We start from the raw sequence: 23,879 nt of genomic DNA on the forward strand, positions 1-23,879 counted from the left end.
GATTTTTTACACAGAGGGTGGTGGGTGCCTGGGACTCGCTGCCGGGGGAGGTAGTGGAAGCGGATACGGTAGTGACTTTTAAGGGCATCTTGACAAGTACATGAATAGGATGGGAATGGAGGGATATGGTTCCTGGAAGGGTAGGGGGTTTTAGTTCAGTCGGGCAGCATGGTCGGTGCAGGCTTGGAGGGCAGAAGGGCCTGTTCCTGTGCTGTAATTGTCTTTGTCTTTGTCTTTGTGGAGAACCGGCCTGGACAGCCACACAAAGACCCATGGCAGAAACTTGCAACCCTAAATGAACATCATCTTCAAAATCAAGGGACAGCCAATGACAACGCCCCAACTACGTTGCCTTAATGTTTATTCCTTAGTCACAAGCAAAGCTTACATTAACACTGCAATGAAGTTACTGTGAAATTCCTCTAGTCACCACACTCTGGCACCAGTTCAGGTCAATACACCTAACTGGCACGTCTTTCAGACTGTGGGAGGAAACCAGAGTACCCGGAGGAAACCCACGCAGACATGGGGAGAATGTGTTAACTCCACACAAGTGACCCAAGCCTGGGAATTGAACCCAGGTCCCTGGCGCTGTGAGGCAGCAGTGCTAACCACTGTGCCACCGTGCCACCTTATCTTTGATATTAAAGAATAGCAAATTTGTATGTTAGAATGAGTGGAGCATCGGGACACATTTGCTCATTTCATCAACATGCTCCTGAGAATTACCATTGCTAATGCAGTTTCAGACCAAAACCTTTGATTGCCTATTGACTTCATAGAATTACATGGAATTTACAGCACAAAAACGGGCCATTCAGTCCTACTGGTTTGCACTGGTATCTTTGCACTACACAAACCTTCTCTAGCCCTGTCAATCCTTCTATTCCTATTGTTCCTTGTGCTAATCCAGCTGCTCCTTAAATACATATTTGCTATTTGTCTTAGCGAATCGCTATGGGAAGCACATTCTCACCACTCTCTGGATAAAGATGTTTATCCTGAATTCCCAGACAATTTATTAGTTACAATCTTATACTTAAAACCTCTATTTTTGGGCTTCCCCACAGATGAACACATTGTCTCCACGTCCACCCAGCAAATCTCTTCAGAATTTTAATCGAGGTCACTGCTCAGCCTTCTCTTTTCGAAAGAAAAGAGCCACAGCCTATCTAGTCTTTCCCGATAGTTAGAACCTTTTCGTTTTTGTGAATCATTTTTTGCAGATTCTCCAGTGCCTTCAGGAGCATTTTGGAACATGGAGATCAGGACTGTGTACAGCAATCCCATTGGCCCTGAACTTACATCACTTCTACTTTTCTCCTATTACCACTGGAATTAAAACATCAGAAGGATCTTGCAGTGTTTCTGTGGTGAAAAGAGCAGCAAATATTGTCTGAAGAACAGGAACCCGGTGAACTTTGCAGTTTGGGATGTGACCTCAATTCACTCAATTCTAAATACTCAGAATCATAGAATCCCTATAAATACAGAAGGAGGCCATTTGGCCCATCAAGTCTGTACTGACCACAATCCCACCCAGGCCTTATTTCTATAACCCCACATATTTACCCTGCGATTCCCACTGACACTAGGATCAATTTAGAATGGCCAATCAACCTAACCCACACATCTTCACAGGATAAGAATTAGGACAATAGGACATAATCCGAGAAGCTGGGATCATAGAAGAGGGACCTATGACAACAATAACAACTGGTGTTTATATAGTTCCGTTAGTGCCATAAGATGTCCCAAGGTGTTTCACAGAAGACTTGCAAACCACATAAGAAGATATAAGGACAGAGGCCTAAAAGATTGGACAAAAAGATGTTATAAGGGGTACATTAAAAGAAAAGCGGTGTAGAGAGGTGTAGTGGTTTAATGAATGAATTCCAGAGCTTAGGGCTAAGGCAGCTGACAGCATGGTCGCTAATGCTGCAGTGATTAAAATTGGAGATGCTCAAATGGTCAGAATTGGAGAGTTCTCACAGGGCTGTGAGGTTGGTGGAGATACAAAGTTAGGAAGGTGTAGGCCATGGAAGGATTTGAAAACAAGGATGAACATTTTAAACGGTGATTTAGACAAGTTGAGTGGGCAAATACATGAAGCGTATTTATTAGTGAGACAAATAGGCTTACATTAACACTGCAATGAAGTTACTGTGAAAATCCCCTAGTCGCCACAGTCCGGTGCCTGTTCGGGTACATTGAGAGAGAATTTAGCATAGCCAATGCACTTAACCAACAAGTCTTTTGGACTGTGGGAGGAAACCGGAGTACCTGGAGGAAATCCATGCAGACATGGGGAGAACGTACAGGCTCCACTCAGACAAGCCGGGAATTGAACCTGGGTCCCTGGCGCTGTGAGGAAGCAGTGCCAACCACTGTGCCACGGTTAAGTGTGAATTTATCTACTTTGGTAGGAAACCAGAATGGCAGAGTATTATTTAAAAGATGATCGATTGGGAAATGTTGTTGTACAAAGGGACCTGGGTGTCCTTGTGCACCAGTCACTGAAAGCAAGCATGCAGGTACTGCAGGCAGTTAGGAAGGCAAATGGTATGTTGGCCTTCATTGCAAGAGGACTTGAGTACAGGAGCAAAGATGTCTACTGCAGCTGTACGGAGCTTGGTGAGACCACATCTGGGATTGTGTGCAGTTTTGGTCTCCTTATCTAACAAAGCACATACTTGCCATAGAGGGAGTGCAGCAAAGGTTCACCAGACTGTTTATTGGGACCCTAAATACTTGGATCTGCACCTTAAGTGCTGTCAGCTACAGGGATAAGGGCCGGGTGCAGGAAGGTGGGTGTCCTCAGAATGGCATGAACAAGATGGGCCAAATGGCCTCCTTCTGTGCACTAACTTTTCTATGGTTCTATGGCAGGATTGTCATACGAAGAGAGATTGGGTCAACTGCACCTGTACTCAGTGGAATTTAGAAAGATGCGGGGGAACTAATTGAGGAGAGATTGAGTAGATTGGGCCTGTACTCGTTGGAGTTTAGAAGGCTGAGGGGAGATCTTATAGAGACATATAAGATAATGAAGGGGCTAGACAGGGTGAAGGCAGAGAGATTCTTTCCACTTAGAAAGGAAACAAGAACTAGAGGACACAGCCTCAAAATAAGGGGGAGTCAGTTTAGAACAGAGTTGAGGAGGAACTTCTTCTCTCAGAGGGTAGTGAATCTCTGGAATTCTCTGCCCATTGAAGCAGTGGAGGCTTCCTCGTTAAATATGTTTAAGTCACAGGTAGATAGATTTCTGATCAATAAGGGAATTAAGGGTTATGGGGAGCGGGCAGGAAGTGGAACTAAACCACTATCAGGTCAGCCATGATCTTACTGAATGGCGGGGCAGGCTCGAGGGGCTAGATGGCCTACTCCTGCTCCTATTTCTTATGTACTTATATGTAAGATTCTGACAAGACTGCACAGATTGGCTACAGGGATGTTGTTTCTTTTATCAGGAAGGGTCTAGAACAAGTCTCAGTATACGGGGTAGGCCATTTAGGACTGAGATAAGGTGAATCTTCTCCACTCAGAGGACAGTGAATCTGTCTCTACCACAGAAAGCTGTGAAGAAAATAGATGGATTTCTAGACTCGAAAGGTTTCAAGGGGTTTGGAGAGTAGGTGCATGAATTGCGATAGAGGATCAGCCATGATTATATTGAATGATGGAGCAGACTTGACGGGCAGAATGGCCTTCTGCTCCCATTTTCTACATTTCTATGAACTAATCTTTAAATGAAAAGCAGTGTAAGCCAATGGGTACAGGGGTAAGGGGTGAGTGTAATCGGTGCGATTAAAGGACAGGGCCAACAGAATTTTTGATTATGTCAAATTTATAATCAATGGTAGAACGTGGAAGACCAAATAGAAATGTATCGGACTAGATAGGTCTGAAGGTAGCAAAGGCAAAGATATCCATAGAACAATAGAATCCCTACAGTGCAGAAGGAGGCCATTTGGCCATTCGAGTCTGCGCTGACTCTTAAAAAGACCATCTTACCCAGGCTCACACCCCTCCGTCCTATCCTCGTAACCCCGTGCATTTACCATGGCCAATCCATATGACCTACAGGCCTTTGGACTGTGGGCGGAAACCCGACATCCGGAGGAAACCCACGCAGACACGGGGAGAATGTGTAAACTCCACACAGACAGTCACCCGAGGCTGGATTCGGGTCCGGGTCCCTGGTGCTGTGAGGCAGAAGTGCTGACGTGGGTTTCAGGTGAGCTGAAGTAGGAACGGAGTCATGTGATGTCATAGAGGTAAGTAGAAGACCTCAGTGCTGGTGTAGCTATGTGGTTGGAAGTTCACCTCAGGGTCAGATAGGACACTAAAGTTGCAGTCAGTCTGGCTCAGCCTCTGTGAGTGAGAGAGATGGAAGATGGAGTTGATGTCATAGAGTCATAGAGGTTTACAGCATGGAAACAGGCCCTTCAGCCCACCTTGTCCATGCTGCCCTTTTTTTTAAAACCCCTAAGCTAATCCCAATTGCCCGCATTTGGCCCATATCCCTCTATACCCATCGTACCCATGTAACTATCTAAATGATTTTTAAAAGATAAAATTGTACCCGCCTCTACCACTACTTCTGGCAGCTTGTTCCAGACACTCACCACCCTCTGTGTGAAAAAATTGCCCCTCTGGACACTTTTGTATCTCTCCCCTCTCACCTTAAACCTATGCCCTCTAGTTTTAGACTCCCCTACCTTTGGGAAAAGATATTGACTATCTACCTTGTCTATGCCCCTCATTATTTTATAGACCTCTGCAAGGTCACCCCTCAGCCTCCTACGCTCCAGAGAAAAAAGTCCCAGTCTATTCAGCCTCTCCTTATAACTCAATCCATCAAGTCTCGGTAGCATCCTAGTGAATCTTTTCTGCACTCTTTCTAGTTTAATAATATCCTTTCTATAATAGGGTGACCAGGGTGGCTGGAGAACAGAGTTTGTTGGGTAGACCAAACACAAGAGTGGAATTTTCTGTGCAACCCCCGCCATGTTTCTCCACAACAGAAGTAGCCCACCATTGGCCGATGGTGGGAGCTTCTGGTCCCTGCCATTGTCCAAGGGGTTTCCCATTGTGTGCACCCCTTGCTGCTGTGAAACCCACGGTGGGGGTGCACCATCCCCGGAAGATCCCACCGGCATGAATGGCTGGAAAATTCTGGCTCATGTTTTCTTACATACTGACAGGGCCTTCTGGCACCTGATGCAGAGTGAGTGTCGTCAATGTGTCACCTAGCTGGATGTGAGAACACTGGCACAGTGGTTAGCACCACTGCCTCACAGCGCCAGAGACCTGGGTTCAATTCCAGCCTCGGGTCACTGTCTGTGTGGAGTTTGCACATTCTCCCCGTGTCTGCGTGGGTTTCCTCCGGGTGCTCCGGTTTCCTCCCACACTCCAAAGATGCGCAGGTTAGGTTGATTGGCCATGGTAAATTGCCCCTAGTGTCAGGGGGATTCGCAGGGTAAATATATGGGGTTATGGGGATAGGGCCTGGGTGGGATTGTGGTTGGTGCAGACTCAATGGGCCAAATGGCCTCCTTCTGCACTGTAGATTCTATGATTTTATGAGAGAAAAACAATGTGTAAGGAAGTTGCAAAGATATGTAATTGGACATGGGGGGGGGGGGGGGGGATGGTTATGAGGAGGGATTTGTGATACTTCATCATGTTTTGAACAATGATGAAGGATTTCAATCGGGTGAATCAGAAAAACTATTTTCATTGTTTGGGAAGAGTCATCGATTTTAAACAGGGAGGAATTTTTGGAGAAATGTCTTTACACCGTGGGCTATTGGACTGGGGAGTGCTTCGCACAGGATATAGTTAAAGCAGAAACCACTGTATCCCTGAAAGGACGAGTAGGTAAGTGATGGAGCAGAAAAAGACAGAGGTCTTTGCAGAAATTACAGGGCATTAAGTTTAGATTTCAATGCTCTAACAAAGAGCAAGAATAGGTTTGATGGACTGAATGGCCTCCTCGGGTGTAAGCTTGTCAGTTTCTGAGATCCAGACCAGTGCCATCTCCTGGGACAGTGCAACATCTGGACGGCACTCCCAGTTCCACCACATCAGGTGCATCCAAACACTGACAGGCACACACACACCACTTGGATCAGCCTGAAAGCAGTTCAGTGCCGCCCTCCTCTGGACCCCAGCAATGGTGTGCAGCACCAACTGAAAAACAGAGCTGGCTTCACCCGGCCAATGGCATTTCCAAACGACAGACTCTGCCCACCGTCCTCATTGTGATCTGTGCCGGCGGTGCCCTGCTCTGCCACAGTTACTACTCCTTCAACACCCTGCTCTGCCACAGTTACTGCTCCTTCAACACTCAGCTGCTGTGCAAAATATTATGCAAGTTAATGCTTGTTTTCCGTGGAATAATTACTACAAAGTCATCCTGAGGGAATCGAGGGTTCCATTATTGTTTACGGAGGAAAGACAGAACATGTTTTGGTTCCTGGGAAACTTGGATTACAAACGCCACCTGTCTGGAATCCCAAGACATCACCAAAATAGACCCACGGCCACACGTGCGTAAAGGCAGAGAAATCGAATAGAATGCTGCCCCACCTGGAATATTTGCAGCCTGGATGAATCTGCATTTCATTTTTAAACTGAGTGCAAGAGGTTAGAATCATAGATATCATAGAATCCCTACAGCGCAAGAGGAAGCCATTCGGCCCATCGAGTCTGCACCGACCACAATCCCACCCAGGCCCTATCCCCATAAGCTCATGCATTTACCTAGCCTATCTGGCTAGTCCCCTGACACTAAGGGGCATTATAGCACGGCCAATCAACCTAACCCACGTATCTTTGGACAGTGGGAGGAAACCAGAGCACCCGGAGAAAACCAACGCAAACACGGGGAGAATGTGCAAACTCCACACAGACAGTGACCCAAGGCTGGAATTGAACCCGGGTCCCTTAGCGTTGTGAGGCAGCAGTGCTAACCACTGTGCCACCGGGCCGCCTCTGTTGCAGCCTCTGTCTCTATTTGAAGAACTGCTCCTCAATTATTGACTCTGCTGCTGTCCCACACTCCTGACTTTTGATTGCCCAGTGAGGAGGGGTTCAGCTGGTTGGAGTGACGGGTCTCGCCGGGTCTCCAGTTGGACCTGTGGTCACCCACAGGTTCAGGGTGGAGTTGGGGTTGGGGGTGGGGGTGGCTCCAGCTGCCTCCCTTCTGCAGCTTTTCCGTGCCGAAATGATCCTCGAGAAGGAGCATATTGTTTTTCATTCGTGGGACATGGGCGTCGCTGGCTGGCCAGCATTTATTGCCCATCCCTAGCTGCCCTTGAACTGAGTGGTTTGCTAGACCATTTCAGAGGATCATTTGAGAGTCAACCACATTAGCCATGGCTCTGGAGGCACATGTAGGCCAGACCAGGTAAGGACGACAGATTTCCTTCCCTAAAGGACATTAGTGAACCAGATGGGTTTTTCTGACAATTGGTTTCATGGTCATCAGCAGATTCTTAATTCCAGATTTTTTTTCATTTAATTCAAATTCTGCCATCTGTCGTAGCGGAATTCGAACCCGGGTCCCCAGAACATTAGCTGAGTTTCTGGATTAATAGTCTAGCGATAATACCAGTGGGCCATCACCTCCCTTTATTGTGGTGTCTGCCAGGATGCTTATGGTCTTCTGCTTTCAGTGAGCTCCTCAGGAACTGGAGTGTGCGGAGTGTGCAATGGACACAGGCAGAAACATTATTATTTCTGTTTTGTGAGTTTCTTTCAGATTTGTGGTAAATTCTGGATCTGAAAGGAAGGAGAGTGGCTGCAGGTTAGTGTTTGCTGAACATAAAGGGATGAATTTGTGTTTAAGCATTCTGGGACTTCCATTAAAATATTGAACCTTCTGTTATTGGTGGGAGGAAGAGTTGGGTTGGGAAAGGTCTCAAGGACATGGGAAAAGTAACTAGAGATAGAACTGGACTATCTGGAGGCTGTTCACCAATGGTATCACTTGGGGATCAGTGATTGGTCCATTGCTCTTCCCTGTTTATATTAGTTATCTAGATGTAGGTGCTGGGGTTGTGATCTGTGAATTTGCTGATGATATTAAGATTTATTTGAACATTAGGACTGTAGATCCTTGTTTGTTTCAGATGAATTCCGATGTGTTAATGGGCGGCACGGTGGCACACAGTGGTCAGCACTGCTGCCTCACAGCGCCAGGGACCCGGGTTCAATTCCAGCCTCGGGTGACTGTCTGTGTGGAGTTTGCACGTTCTCCCCGTGTCTGCATGGGTTTCCTCCGGGTGCTCCGGTTTCCTCCCACATTCCAAAGATGTGCAGGTTAGGTGGATTTGCCACGCTAAATTGCCCCTTAGTGTCCCGAGATGTATAGGTTAGGGGAATTAATGGGGTAGGGGGATAGGGTTTGGGTAGGATGCTCTGCTGGAAAGTTGCTGCAGACTCGATGGGCTGAATGGCCTCCTTCTGCACTGTAGTGATTCTGTGTTGGTGTGCCAAAATGAGGATTAAAGTGGATAAATGCCATGTTAATCATGTGACACAGTGGATACTCAACATTCAGACACCCTTCGGGGAAAATCAATAAATAGATGGAGGAGGGAAGATTAATCTCTCACTCAGATTAAACTAACACTGAGGGGATGAATTTACCAACAAAATTCTAAATCCCAAACGAGAATGAAAATGGGAGAAACTTAGCGCCATTTTTTTGGGCGACTTAAAAATCGAATCTTACCTGACTCTGGTAACAAAATCTTGACAAATTTGAAAGTTGCCAGCAGGGGGAGTGGATGGGGTCTAAGTCATCTGAAAGCCAGCTGATAGCAGCAGAAGATGCAATTGCGCATGTGTAATTTGTTGTGTTCTGAGAACGCAGAGACCTGTCACTGCCTCTGCTGCTATCAGCTGGCCTCTATGGCCCAGCACTCCTATCCCACCCTCCCAGAACAATCGCCCCCCCCCCACCCTCCGCCCAGAACGATTGTGATTCATTTTCCTCCCCGCCCGGAACGATCGCAACCAAAACCACCACCAGCCACCCCCTTCCCCTACCGATCGCTACTGCAGAATGCACAGCTGTTCCCCCCACCCTCCACTGAATGACCCGCCCCATTTGGCCCAGCCCCCTCAGTTGGCCCCACCCCCTCAGGATCCGCCCGCCCCCTTGGCACTGCCCAAGGGGCACCTCCCCTTGCCCCTGACCTCCCGGGGGGGGTGGGGCTCAATGGCCTCTGGTTCTAATGGCAAGGCCATCATGCCTGGTCCCTGTTGATGGGGGAACACACATGACCCTTGCTGGAGAGAACCTCCCTGAATGAGGCCACAGAGGCAGGTGAACCTGGATGATTCCATCCCAGGCTCATTAATTCCATTTAAATGAGATTTAAAAGAAATTTAAATATTATAAATATTATTATGATCACACCGGATATCTGGTGCCGGTAAGACGGTGAGAGGCGGGTGATTGGGCGTGAACCTGATTTCTCGACCCTCTAACAATCTTATCGACTCACCCCATCCAGCGGCCAGCAATGGTAAAATCTCCAAAGGAGTGTGAGAAATTCTGTACAGAAATAGCCAGAGTGAACAGGCTGTACTTACAGGACCACAAAAACTAAAAGTACTGGAAAATCTCTGCAGGACTAACAGCACCTGTGGAGAGAGAATGGAGCCAATATTTTGATACATTGGGCAGAATTTTATGAGAATGATTCTAAGTGCCCAGCCAGCGTGAAAATGGGAGAGCTCCTGATCCGTTTTTTGGGTGGGTTTTCACTCCCAATCTTCAGATTCTGCAACAGTGGGAGTCTGACAGAGAGAGGGAGAGCTTCCAGGTTCCTACTGCTGCAGGAAGCCTGGACAATCTCCCCCCTCCCACAATCGCAGGGACTGCAGCCGATCATGAGCCCCACTCTGCCCGAAATGCAGTTCCCCGCTGCCCAGACTGATTGTCTCCCCCTCTCCCCACTGATCGGAGCTACAGAGCGGCAATGGGCCCCCCTCCCTCCCTGATCCAATCACCTGCAGAATGACAGTGGGTCCCTCCACCACCACCGCCCCCCCTCCTCCCCCGATTCGATCACAGGCAGTGCGCGCAGTGGTTTCCCCCCCCCCCCCCCCCCCGCCATGACTGATTGGGCTGCCTCTTCAGGCCCCACCCTCCCATAGACCCCGCTCCATAGGCCCCCCCTGGCACTGCCCACTGGACATTGTTAAGGTGCCGGTGGGCATTGCCAAGGTGCCAGGTTGGCAGTGCCTGGTACAACCCTAGCCTATCCAATCTCTCCTCATTGTTGCAATTTTGAAGCTCTGGCAGCATTCTTGTAAACCTCCTCTGCACTCTCTCCAGAGCAATCCTGTTCTTCCTGTAACGTGGTGACCAGAATTGTGCACAAAACTCCAGCTGCGGCCGAAGCAAAATTCTATACAGTTCCAGCTTCACATCCCGACTTTTGTATTTTTTTCGATTCAGAAACAATGTGCCATTTGTAGAATCTTCTGATTCTGTCAGTGCATTTCGGGAACACACTTTGACCCTTTACACTTGTCCTGCATGGATTCCAGCTCAGTAACCGGAACCAGAACTCAGGGTCAAGGCTGAAGACAGGTTCCCTGTGTTTATAAACCCTGTACCGCTGATAACTGTCTTTGCTGTGGAAAAGTTCAGTAAGAATAAGTTTTTCAGATATGCAGCGCTGAAAATCATCCCAGGTTAGAGGAGAATGTGTTTGTAGACTTTCTCCTACACCAATGTGATACTTCCAGCTCCTGCACAGGATTGAGATTGCAGATCAATCTGGAAGAAGGTTTGTTCTGTAAAAGCACGAGTATTGGGAGCTGGAAAGTTGGGAATGTGGGATCCTTGTACCTGGAGGGAGAGATGACATTTATTCCATCAGCAAAGCTCACTTTGAACTTTATAGACAGTGAGCTGGTGCATTCCAACACTTAAACCCCGTCTGTTATCATTTGTATCTCAATGAATGGCATTGCGCATGATTCATCTGTGTCTGAAGCATAATGTGAGGTTTCCTGCACTGAGTTTGGAGAAGAGTATAACCTGTTCCATCCATTTAATGGCCCAAAAGGAATGTGTTGAGGTTTATTGGACAGCTTGTTGTGAATCACCTGATTTCTGCCATTGGGAGGGGGTTGGGAGTGAGGCGGGTTGGGGATGACGGGGGGGGGGGTTGATGGGGTTGGAAGTGAGGGAAGGGTTGGGGGTGAGAGGGCAATTGGGGTGAGGGGGGTTGGGAGTGGGGGGGGGTTGGGTATAAGGGAAGGGATTGGGGGTGGGTGGGGTTGGAGTGAGGGGGCTTGGGGGTGAGGGGGGGTTGGGAGTGAAGGGGGGGTTGGGGGGATGAGGGGGGTTGGGGATGAGGGGGGTTGGGGTGAGGGGGACGTTGGGGTGAGGGAGGGAGTTGGGGTGAGAGGGGTTGGGGTGAGGGGGGTTAGGGGGTGGGGGTGAAGCAGGGGATTGGGGGTGGGGGTTGGGGGTGGGGGAGGTTGGGAATGAGGGCGGTTGGGGGATTGGGGTGGCAATGGTTGGAGGTTGTCAAAACGCGGAGTACCAATGTGAAATGACTGTTGTTGCTGGTTATCTAACACGTGGTATTTGAAATGTGACACGTGTGGGAGGCATGTGACAGTGACATGTGCAGTTCAGTGGCTCAGAGAATCTGCTATTTGATAAAGTCCAGAGTGGTGTCAGAAAAATGTTCAATTCATTGATATTCTGCCAAGTGATTATATTCAATGCTACTATTAAATTCTTTAATCTATTTTAACTGTTTATACCAAATTTGAGAGCAGTTCAGAGTGACGTGTAGACTATTGGAATGACTGAGAATCCTGTCCAATGTCACACACCTGTTATTAGAAACTGAAACACTATTTATGTCATTGACTTCATTACGATAAATATTGCAGCATGACATTTATAATGACTATAATAAACTAGTTTACTGTTTCAATCTGGCTCATACAGCATTGCAATTACTCATCTTGTCAAGAAAGCCCATACAAATTAGGAGCAGGGGGAAGGCCACTCGGCCCCTCGAGTCTGCTCCACCATTTAATAAGATCACGGCTGGCCTGACAGTAACCTCAAATCTGCTTCGTGCCTACCCTCGGGAACCTATCACCCCCGTTCATAGCAAGAATCTATCAACCTCTGCCTTAAAAATATCCAAAGACTCTGTTTCCACAACCTTTACAAAAAGTGAGTTCCAAAGACCCTCAACCCTCTGAAAGAAAAAGATTTCACCTCATCTCTGGTTTAAATGAGCGACCCTTGGTGGGAAAGCAGGCAGTAAAGAGGAAATAAAGATTCTACAGGCGGACATAGATAGGCTGGGAGAATGGGCCAAAATCTGACAGATGGAGGTTAATGTGGATAAGTGTGAGGTTATCCATTTTTGGCAGGAAAAATAGAAAGGCAAATTATTACCTAAATGGAAAGCAGATTCAAAATGTGTCCGGACAGCGGGATCTGGGTGTCTGTGTTCGTGAATCACAGAAAGTCGGTTTGCAGGTGCAGCATGTAATAAAAAAGGCAAATGGGATGTTGACACTTATTGCAAAGGGACTGGAGTGTAAAAGTAGAGAAGTGTTGTTGCAATTGTACAGGGTGTTGGTGAGACCACATCTGGAGTATTGTGTCCAGTTTTGATCTCCTTATTTTTGATTTGATTTCATTTATTATTGTCACATGTATTAACATACAGTGAAAAGTATTGTTTCTTGTACGCGATACAAAGCATACCGTACATAGAGAAGGAAAGGAGAGAGTGCAGAATGCAGTGTTACAGTCATAGCTAGGGTGTAGAGAAAGATCAACTTAATGCGAGATAGGTCCATTCAAAAGTCTGATGGCAGCAGAGAAGAAGCTGTTCTTGGGTAGGTTGGTACGTGTCCTTTTGTATCTTTTTCCCGATGGAGGAAGGTGGAAGAGGGAATGTCCAGAGTGCGTGGAGTCCTTAATTATGTTGGCTGCTTTTCCGAGGTAGCAAGAAGTGTAGACAGAGTCAATGGATGGGAGGCTGGTTTGAGTGATGGATTGGGCTTCGTTCACGACCTTTTGTAGTTTCTTGCGGTCTTGGGCAGAGCAGGAGCCATACCAAGCTGTGATACAACCAGAAAGAATGCTTTCTATGGTGCATCTGTAAAAGTTGGTGAGTGTCGTAGCGGACATGCCAAATTTCCTTAGTCTTCTGAGAAAGTAGAGGCGTTGGTTTCTTAACTATAGTGTCGGCATGGGGGGACCAAGACAGTTGTTGGTGATCTGGACACCTAAAAACATGAAGCTCTCAACCATTTCTACTTCATTCCCATTGATGTAGACAGGGGCATGTCCTCCACTATACTTCTTGCAGTCGATGACTATCTCCATTGTTGACATTGAGGAGAGATTATTGTCGTCGTATCAATTCACCAGATTCTCTATCTCATTCTTGTACTCCGTCTCATCATTGTTTGAGATCCGACCCACTACAGTGGTGTCATCAGCAAACTTGAAAATTGAATTGGAGGGGAATTTGGCCACACAGTTGTAGGTGAATAAGGAGGATAGTAGGGGGCTGAGAACACAGCTCAGTGGGGCACCAGTGTTGAGGATGATCGTGGAGGAGGGGTTGTTGCCTATCCTTACTGATTGTGATCTGTGGGTTAAGAAGCTCAGGATCTAGTCACAGAGAGAGGAGCCAAGTCCCAGACCATGGAGGTTGGAGATGCATTTCGTAGGAATAATGGTGTTGAAGGCAGAGCTGTAGTCAATAAATAAGAGTTTGATATAGGTGTTTTTGTTATCTAGGTGTTCCAGGGTTGAGTGCAGGGCGAGGAAGATGGCGTCTGCTGTGGACCTGTTGCAGCGGTAGGCAAACTGTAGTGGATCCAGGTAGTCCGGGAGGCTGGAATTGATTTGTGCCATGTCTAACCTTTTGAAGCACTTCATAATGATGGATGTCAGAGCCACCGGACGATAGTCATTAAGGCACGCTGCTTGTTTTTCCTTTGGTACCGGGATGATGGTTGTCTTCTTGAAGCAGGTAGGGACATCAGATTGTTGTAAAGAGAGGTTGAAGATGTCTGCGAATACCCCCGCCAGCTGATCCGCGCAGGATCTGAGTGCTCATCCGGGCCAGTCGCTTTCCGTGTGTTGACCTTCAAGAAAGCTGCTCTGACGTTGCAATGGTGGCCCCAGATACAGGTTCATTCAGGGCTTCCAGGGTGGAGGGCATGCTCTCACTGACCTCTTGCTCAAAACGGACACAGAATGAATTGAGCTCATCAGGGAGGGGTGCGTTGGAGCTGGCGATTTTACACGCCTTCATCTTGTAGCCTGTTATGTCTTGCAGACCTTGCCATAGTCGGCAGGGGTCCGTGTGGCTAGCCTGGGACTGTAGATTGGTCTGGTACTGTCTTTTGGCATCTTTGAATCTCCTTAGATCGTATCTGGCTTTCTTGTATAGGTTAGTGTCATAGAATCATAGAAACCCTACAGTACAGAAAGAGGCCATTCGGCCCATCGAGTCTGCACCGACCACAATCCCACCCAGGCCCTACCCCATATCCCTACATATTTACCCACTATTCCCTCTACCTACACATCTCAGGACACTAAGGGCAATTTTTTTTTTAGCATGGCCAATCAACCTAACCCGCACATCTTTGGACTGTCGCCTGACTTGAACGCCTCAGAGCTGGACTTCAGCAAGCAGTGGATATCCCTGTTCATCATGGTTTCCGGTTGGGGAACACACGGATTTGCTTCTTCGGCACACAGTCTTCTACACACTTACTGATGAAGTCAGTCACTGTAGTTCAGGCTGGTCACAGAGTTTTTAAATACTGGCCAGTCCACTGACTCCAAGCAGCCCCATAGGAGATCATCCGATTCCTCAGACCAACATTGCACGACTTTCTTTGATGGATTCTCCCGCTTCAGTTTTTGCTTGTAAGCCGGGAGCAGGAGCACAGCCTTGTGGTCTGATTTACCAAAGTGTGGGCGGGCGATGGAATGGTCGGCATGTTTGATATTTGTGTAGCGGTGGTCTAGGATGTTTGGGCCTCTGGTGGAACAGGAGACGTGTTGGTGGTAACTTGGTAGCACGATCTTGAACTTGGCCTGATTGAAATCCCCGGTCACGATGAACAAGGCCTCAAGGCTATTCATAGTGGTGTATATTTTGTCCAGCGCGATCTTCACGTCTGCATGGGGTGGGATGTAAACTGCCTTCAGGATAACGGAGGTGAACTCCTGTGGAAGGTAGTAGGAGTGGAATTTATGGTCAGGTATTCTAGATCTGGGGGGCAGAAAGTTGCCAGTGTTGCTACATCCAGGCACCACGAGGTGTTGATTAGGAAGCAGACTCCACCTTGCCTGAGGCCACTGTACAGTCCATTTGATGGATTGAGAAGCCCTCTGGTTGTAGGGCACTGTCCGTGAAGCAGGAATGAGCCACGTCTCCATGAAACAGAGCACACAGCAGTCCCTCAGTGCTCTTTGGAAAGTGAGTCTGGGTTTAAGTTTATCTAGCTTGTCTGCCATCCCTTTACTCTTATCATCTATAGAATCATAGAATCCTTACAGTGCAGGAGAGGCCATTCAGCCCAGCAAGTCTGCACCTACTCTCCAACAAAGCATCTTAACCAGAACCACTCCCCTCCCCAGCCCCACCATAACCCCATTTACCGTGGATAATCCCCCTAACCTGCACATCTTTGGAGTGTGGAGGAAACTGGAGCACCCGGAGGAAACCCTTGCTGACATGGGGAAAATGTGCAGACTCCACTCAGAAAGTGACCCAAGCCGGGAGTCATCCCTTCCTGACTGTTTACCGCCGGTCCCCATGCAACAGCTCCAATCATAGTCAACTTGAAGTCTTGCTTGTAGACATTCTTGTATCATAGACTTGGGCCAACCTGACCATAAATGATGGGCCGGATTCGCTGACCTCCTCCTCAGCAAGGATTCTCCAGTCTCGCTGCAGCTGGGATTCTCCAGTCCCACTGCAGTGAGCGGAGATTTGGCTACGCACTAAGTTCTCTGTTCTCGCTGGCAGCAGTGGTGGAGAGTGAATGGCCAGAGAATTCTGGCCCATGTCTTTGGGGATGTGACTGTCCAACATTGGCCTTATATTTATAGAGCATGTTTGATATCAATCCCAAGGTGCTTCATTGGAGCATTATAAAGCTAAATATCACACCAAGCCATGTAAGAAAATATTAGGGAATATGGCCAAAAGGGGTCAAAGAGGTAGGTTCATAAGGAATATCTTAAAGGAGGAGATGAGGGAGAAAGATGGAGAGATTTAGGGAGGGAATTCCAGAACTTGGGGCCCAGACAGCTGAAGGCATGGATGCCAATATTTGAACAATTAAAATTGGGGATTCTCGAGAGGCCAGAGTTAGCCGAGCACAGAAATCTCGGAGGATTGTGGAGTTAGAGGAGATTACAGAAATAGGGTGGGGCAATATCCTTCAGAAATAAACCCACAAAGGAAATGTGGTCAAACTGTGAATAACAAATTAATGAAATTGTTAGATTAAAGGCAGAGATTTATCAAAGCAATTTACTGCGGATGCTGGAATCTGAAACCACAATGCTGGAAAATCTCAGTTAGTCTGGCAGCATCTGTCAGGAGAGAAAAGAGCTGACGTTCTGAGTCCAGACGACCCTTTGTCTAAGAGATTTATAATGTTGTCAAAAGAACAGTGAAGCTGAGGGTTGGGAAGTTTTTAAAATGCGGCATTGGATGAAATCAGAATTAATGTATGTAAAATAGAACACAAAGTAAATCAATTATAGACATAAAACATAAATTGTAAAAGCTTCCATAGGATATAAAATAAAATAGGTTAGTGGAAGTAAAATGGCAGAGACAGGAAGTAACTAACTTCTCCCAGTCATTAAGCTCAGTATGATACACAAGGAGAGCTTCCGAGTGTCTTTGAAGAGTTTTCTTCGTCCTTTCTTGGAACATTGACCTTTTGAGAGTTGAGAGAACATGAGCTGGCAGGGACGATGGGCTTTGGCCAGTCAGAATCAGTGGCCTGTTCATTTTGTCACTGTATTACCTGAACGCTTGTAGAATTTATGATGACCCTTGCATCAAATCCAAAGGTACCGCTGGTGGCATTTCTCTTTTGCTCCTTTATGTTGCTGACGCACAATTGCTCTGCACATTCGGACATTTGAACACCAGCAGAGCCAGTTGCTGCAATCGTTTATAAAAGTTTGAACTGGTCTAGTGTTGGATCTCCTTGCCAATGGCCTTTTGCGAGAGGTGATTGCTGAGGGAAATGCTCAAGATATTCCAGAGTCTCCCCTTCAATATATCTGGGAGGTGGAATATTTGGCTGACCAGGTGTGGGTCCTCACCGCTATTAGCTTGCAAACCGGACAAGTGCATTTGGGGATAAACGTGCAAAATAGCTGTTTAAGATCTGTTCCTGTTCCACAAGCTGCACGGTATTGGATCTCACCAGGAGCCTCGCCTGTCACTTACAGTGGATAGGGTGAAGTTTATACACACTAAACTCACTCACTGTGTCAGCTAATAATTGCCTCTGACCCAAACATTATGGGTTCAATTCCAGAGTTCAAGCACAAAAATCAGAGCTCGTACCCCAATGCAGAATTAGGGAGCGTTTCACTGCCTGAGGTGCTGTCTTTTGGTTGGGATTTTACACTGAGGGCCCAGCCGTTTGATTAGGTTGTAAATGTTCCCATGGCATTACTTTGAACAAGAATAGGGGAAATATCCCAGGCATCGTGGCCAATATTTCTTTCTCAAACAATATCACAAAAACCAGATTATCTGGTCATTATCACATTTCTGTTTGTGACAGATTCCTGTGCACAAGTTAAAAGCAGCATTTCCTGTATTATCACTGTGACTACACTTCATTGTCTGTGAAGCACTTTGAGACATCTGCTGGTTGTGATAAGCTATCTTTCTTTTCAGATGAAGTTAGGACTTGTTCTCTTCAGTACAAGCATCCTTCAGTTAGTGTGATAAACTGTGAAACCTCTACGGCCCCAAAAATGAACTTTACATAATGTGGAGTCTGATTCCTTCAGGTGTCAATTATTGTTGGAGATTTCTAAAAAGTAAACAAAAGGATTTTTCCTTTCACTTTCCGTCCCTGTTGTCTCTTTCTTAACCAAATCTTTCTTTCCCTCTATTTATTTTGTTATCTGCACCGGATTTGATGGTAAATTAAATATTCTGACACTTCCTGGTTCAAATTCTTCATTGATTGGCTACACGATTCCTTGTTCCCGCAGGTGCAACATTCTCTCTGGTTGGCAACTCCCAATGCAAAAATCTGGAGAAATGTTATGGTTGACAAGTTTATCATTTGCCTGATGCCAAAACCTGAGCAAAGTGTTGAGCTTTTCTTATTAATAAATGTTTACCTGGATGACCGCTTTGTGGAACACCTTCGCTCACTCCGCAAACATCACTCCAACCTTCCAGTCACTTACCATTTCAACTCAGCATCTTGGTCTGCTGTTCAGATGTCCCACCTCAGCCTGTTGCAATGCTCCAGTGACGACCAGAGCAAACTGGAGAACCAACAACTTAACTTCCGATTAGACTTGCTGCAGCCATTCTGGACTCAACATTGAGTTCAGCAGTTTCAGACTATAAACTTCCCCCTCCATCTACACTCCCCCCACTTTGTTTTCTGTTTCCTGGTTCCCCTGGCATGACCCAAGACAACCCCACCATCCCCCACATGGCCACCATTCCATGCTGTTCAGATTTGCTCCCATTGAGCACTGACTGGCATGGCATGGTGGCACAGTGGTTAGCACTGCTGCCTCACAGCGCCAGGGACCTCATTCAATTCCCGGCATGGGTCACTGTCTGTGTGGAGTTTGCATGTTCTCCCCATGTCTGTGTGGGTTTCCTCCAGGTGCTCCAATTTCCTCCCACAATCTGAAAACTGTGCTGGTATGGTGCAGGGAGGTCATGCTGCAACTACAGGGTACTGGTGAGGCCGCACCTAGAGTAATGTGTACAATTTTGGTCCCCTTATTTAAGAAAGGATATATTAGCTTTGGACGAGGTACAGAGAAGGTTCACCAGGTTGATTCCAGAGATGAGGGGGTTAGCTTATCAGGAGAGATTGAGTAGACTGGGCCTGTACTCATTGGAGTTTAGAAGGTTGAGGGGAGATCTTATAGAGACATATAAGATAATGAAGGGGCTAGACAGGGTAGAAGCAGCGAGGTTATTTCCACTTACAATGGAAACAAGAACTAGGGGGCACAGCCTCAAAATACAGGGGAGTCAATTTAGAACAGAGTTGAGGAGGAACTTCTTCTCCCAGAGGGTAATGAATCTTTGGAATTCTCTGCCCAATGAAGCAGTAGAGGCTACCTTGTTAAATGTGTTTAAGTCACAGATAGATAGATTTTTACCATTAAGGGAATTAAGGGTTATGGGGAGCGAGCGGGTAAGTGGAACTGAACCCACTATCAGATCAGCCATGATCTTATTGAATGGCGGAGCAGGCTTGAGGGGCTAGATGGCCTACTCCTGCTCCTATTTCTTATGTTCTTATAAACTTTCTTATCAAGAAAGGGAATAGGGATAGCCCAGGAAATTACCGACCGGTGAGTCTAACCTCAGTGGTTGGTAAGTTGATGGAGAAGATCCTGAGGGACAGGATTTATGAACACTTAGAGAACTTTAGTATGCTCAAAAGTAGTCAGCACGGCTTTGTCAAAGGCAAATCATGCCTTACGAGCCTGGTGGAGTTCTTTGAAAATGTGACTAAACACATTGACAAAGGAAAAGCGGTAGATGTGGTTTACATGGACTTCAGCAAGGCGTTCGATAAGGTCCCCCATGCAAGACTTCTCGAGAAAGTGAGAGGGCATGGGATCCAAGGGGCTGTTGCCTTGTGGATTCAGAACTGGCTTGCCTGCAGAAGGCAGAGAGTGGTTGTAGACGGGTCTTTTTCTGAATGGAGGTCGGTCACCAGTGGAGTGCCCCAGGGATCTGTTCTGGGACCCTTGCTGTTTGTCATTTTCATAAATGACCTGGATGAGGAAGTGGAGGGATGGGTTGGTAAGTTTGCCGACAACATGAAGGTTGGTGGTGTTGTGGATAGGTTGGAGGGATGTCAGAAGCTGCAGCGTGACATAGATAGGATGCAAGACTGGGCGGAGAAGTGGCAGATGGACTTCAACCCGGATAAATGTGTAGTGGTCCATTTTGGCAGGTCAAATGGGATGAAGGAGTATAATATCAAGGGTAAGACTCTTAGCAGTGTAGAAGATCAGAAGGACCTTGGGGTCCGGGTCCATAGGACTCTTAAATCGGCCTCGCAGGTAGAGGAGGTGGTTAAGAAGGCATATGGTGTGCTGGCCTTCATCAATCGAGGGATTGAGTTTAGGAGTCGGGAGATAATGATGCAGCTATATAAGACCCTCGTCAGACCCCACTTGGAGTACTGTGCTCAGTTCTGGTCGCCTCATTACAGGAGGGATGTGGAAATGATTGAAAGGGTGCAGAGAAGATTTACAAGGATGTTGCCTGGATTGGTTGGCATGCCTTATGAGGCTAGGCTGAGGGAGCTCGGTCTTTTCTCCTTGGAGAGACGAAGGATGAGAGGAGACCTGATAGAGGTGTACAAGATGTTGAGAGGTATAGATCGGGTGGATTCTCGGAGGCTTTTTCCCAGGGCTGAAATGGCTGCTATGAGAGGACACAGGTTTAAGGTGCTGGGGAGTAGGTACAGAGGAGATGTCGGGGGTAAGGTTTTCACTCAGAGGGTGGTGGGTGAGTGGAATCAGCTGCCGTCAGTGGTGGTGGAGGCAAACTCGATAGGGTCTTTTAAGAGACTTCTGGATGAGTACATGGGACTTAATAGGATTGAGGGTTATAGGTAAGCCTATATATAAGCCTAGGTAGGGAGGGACATGACCGGTGCAACTTGTGGGCCGAAGGGCCTGTTTGTGCTGTATTTTTTCTATGTTCTTCTATGTTCTATGTTAACTCTGTTTCTCTGTCCACTGATTCTGTCAGACTTGCTGAGTTTATCCAGCATTTTCTTTTATTTAAAATGCTTTCCAACCCTGCCTTGAATATATTCAATAGTGTAGCTGCCACTGCTCTCTGAGAAAGGAAATCGCACAGAAACGTGGATGTATCGATGCATTCCTTGTCAACTGTCATGCAATGAAAATGGTTTCAGAATATATATCACTGCACTTTGAGAATTTGACACACAAAATAAGCAAATATCTGCTTCGAACACAAGCAGCCGCTTTCACCTCCAGGTGACTGGTTTCCTTGGGGAAGAGAAGGATAGGAATTTTGAAATCCTGACAGGTTTGGACAGAATGGATGGGGACAGCTGTTGTCATTGGTGGGAGGATCCAGAGCAAGGGGTCACAGATTTGTTCTAGATTGCTCCATAAGAGGAAACATTTGGTCCACATTTACTTTATCAATCCCTTTTAAAATTTTATATACCTCGATCAGATCCCCTCTCATCCTTCTAAACTCCAGCGAGTACAAGCCCAAACTGTTTAATCCCTCCTCATACATCAACCCTTTCATTCCCGGAATCAATCTGGTGAACCTCCTCTGAACTGCCTCCAATGCCACTGCATCCCTCCTCAAACCTTCTTACGATACTCCTTATACACCTATGACTGGGCTCCTGCTCTGCCCAAGACCGCAAGGAACTATAAAAGGTCATGAATGTAGCTCAATCCATCATGCAAACCAGCCTCCCATCCATTGACTCTGTCTACACTTCCCGCTGCTTCGGCAAAGCAGCCAGCATAATTAAGGACCCCACACATCCCGGACATTCTCTCTTCCACCTCCTTCCTTCGGGAAAAAGATACAAAAGTCTGAGGTCACGTACCAACCGACTCAAGAACAGGGCGGCACGGTGGCACAGTGGTTAGCACTGCTGTTTCACAGCTCCAGGGACCTGGGTTTGATTCCCGGCTCGGGTCACTGTCTGTGTGGAGTTTGCACATTCTCCTCGTGTCTGCGTGGGTTTCCTCCGGGTGCTCTGGTTTCCTCCCACAGTCCAAAGATGTGCGGGTTAGGTTGATTGGCCATGCTAAAATTGCCCTTAGTGTCCTGGGATGCATAGGTTAGAGGGATTAGTGGGTAAATATGTAGGGATATAGGGGTAGGGCCTGGGTGGGATTGTGGTCGATGCAGACTCGATGGGCCGAATGGCCTCTTTCTGTGCTGTAGGGTTTCTAAGATTCTAAGATTTCTAAGCTTCTTCCCTGCTGCTGTCAGACTTTTGAATGGACCTACCTTGCATTAAGTTGATCTTTCTCTACACCCTAGCTATGACTGTAACACTACATTCTGCACTCTCTCCTTTCCTTCTCTATGAACGGTATGCTTTGTCTGTATAGTGCGCAAGAAACAATACTTTTCACTGTCTGTTAATAAATGTGACAATAAATCAAATCAAATCAAGAAGCCGGAAAACATTAGCTGACCTTGGGCAACAATATTAATGTCTGCCCAGCATTCACAAATCGGCCACTCGGGCCACCCGCTGATATCCCACTGCCCCATTACTGGTCAATGCCGGCTCCAGAATAAAGGTTCCGCCGAGATTTGAACTCGGATCGCTGGATTCAGAGTCCAGAGTGCTAACCATTACACCACGGAACCACTGAGAGCGCAGCTTCCCACCGGGGACTTCAACCCAGCCGAGCGCCGGCCCGGGAGCTCCGCCCGCTCCGTTATCGCCCATATTCCTGCCCCATTCACTCAGCGGCTTTGGCGGCGGACGGGCGGGCGGGCTTGAAACGGAGGGGATTCAGGCTGCGCTGGGGCGGGTTTCCCGCCGCCCCCTGGCTCGGAATCGCTGGGAGGCGCTCCAACCGCCCCGTGACGTCACGGCGACGAACAGGCCCCGCCCAAATAACGGCAGCCATCCCCGCCCACAGTGACATCACCATCTCGACCCCGCCTACAATGACATCATCACCTTGACCCCCGCCCACAATTACATCATCACCTGGACCCCCGCCCACAATGACATCTCCACTCGGGCCCCGCCCCCTGACATCACCACTAGGACCACGCCCCCAATGGACATTCCCGCCCGGCCCCGCCCCCAATCTCGATTTTCACAGTAATGTTACTGGGTTTTATTTATTAATTGCTGAGGAATCTGATTCCGGGTTCAATCCGGGGCGGGAAAGTTCCAATATTTCCGCAAACGGAGCGAAATAAAATAAACACTTGGGGAAATGCGACCTTTACCCCGGAAGCGGAAGTCGGGTTGCTGCTGGAGTCCGGCTGTCGGTCACTTTGAAACTTTAATTTTCTCTGGGCCGCAGGATGGGCGCTCGGGACGATGAGTATGATTATCTGTTCAAAGGTAGGACCGCGGCGCGCCGGAGCCCCACCCCGAGGGCCCCCCCCAAACACTGGGATCACCAACACCCCCCCGGCCCCCACACCCCCCCAAACACTGGGATCACCAACACCCCCCCGGCCCCCACACCCCCCCAAACACTGGGATCACCAACACCCCCCCGGCCCCCACACCCCCCCAAACACTGGGATCACCAACACCCCCCCGGCCCCCACACCCCCCAAACACTGGGATCACCAACACCCCCCCGGCCCCCACACCCCCCCAAACACTGGGATCACCAACACCCCCCCGGCCCCCACACCCCCCCAAACACTGGGATCACCAACACCCCCCCGGCCCCCACACCCCCCAAACACTGGGATCACCAACACCCCCCCGGCCCCCACACCCCCCCAAACACTGGGATCACCAACACCCCCCCCGGCCCCCACACCCCCCCAAACACTGGGATCACCAACACCCCCCCGGCCCCCACACCCCCC

The 23,879-nt window shown here is 47.9% G+C and overlaps 1 protein-coding gene and 1 non-coding gene across 2 annotated transcripts in view; one reads left to right on the plus strand and one right to left on the minus strand.

Annotated features, from left to right (window-relative positions):
- Nucleotides 1–22,610: 22,610 nt before the first annotated feature.
- trnaq-cug (transfer RNA glutamine (anticodon CUG)) lies at nucleotides 22,611–22,682 on the minus strand. Its single transcript has one exon. It is a non-coding gene; the product is annotated as a tRNA-Gln (tRNA).
- A 395-nt stretch (nucleotides 22,683–23,077) lies between these two features.
- The window catches only part of rab11a (RAB11a, member RAS oncogene family), a 29,727-nt gene continuing 28,925 nt past the window's right edge, over nucleotides 23,078–23,879 (plus strand). The window contains exon 1 of the mRNA XM_078241168.1: nucleotides 23,078–23,397. Within this exon, the coding sequence (XP_078097294.1) occupies nucleotides 23,358–23,397 (40 nt within the window). The 5' untranslated portion in view covers nucleotides 23,078–23,357. The remainder of the gene's footprint in view (nucleotides 23,398–23,879) is intronic.

Source organism: Mustelus asterias, chromosome 24, assembly GCF_964213995.1.
Source record: "Mustelus asterias chromosome 24, sMusAst1.hap1.1, whole genome shotgun sequence".
Taxonomy (NCBI): domain Eukaryota; kingdom Metazoa; phylum Chordata; class Chondrichthyes; order Carcharhiniformes; family Triakidae; genus Mustelus; species Mustelus asterias.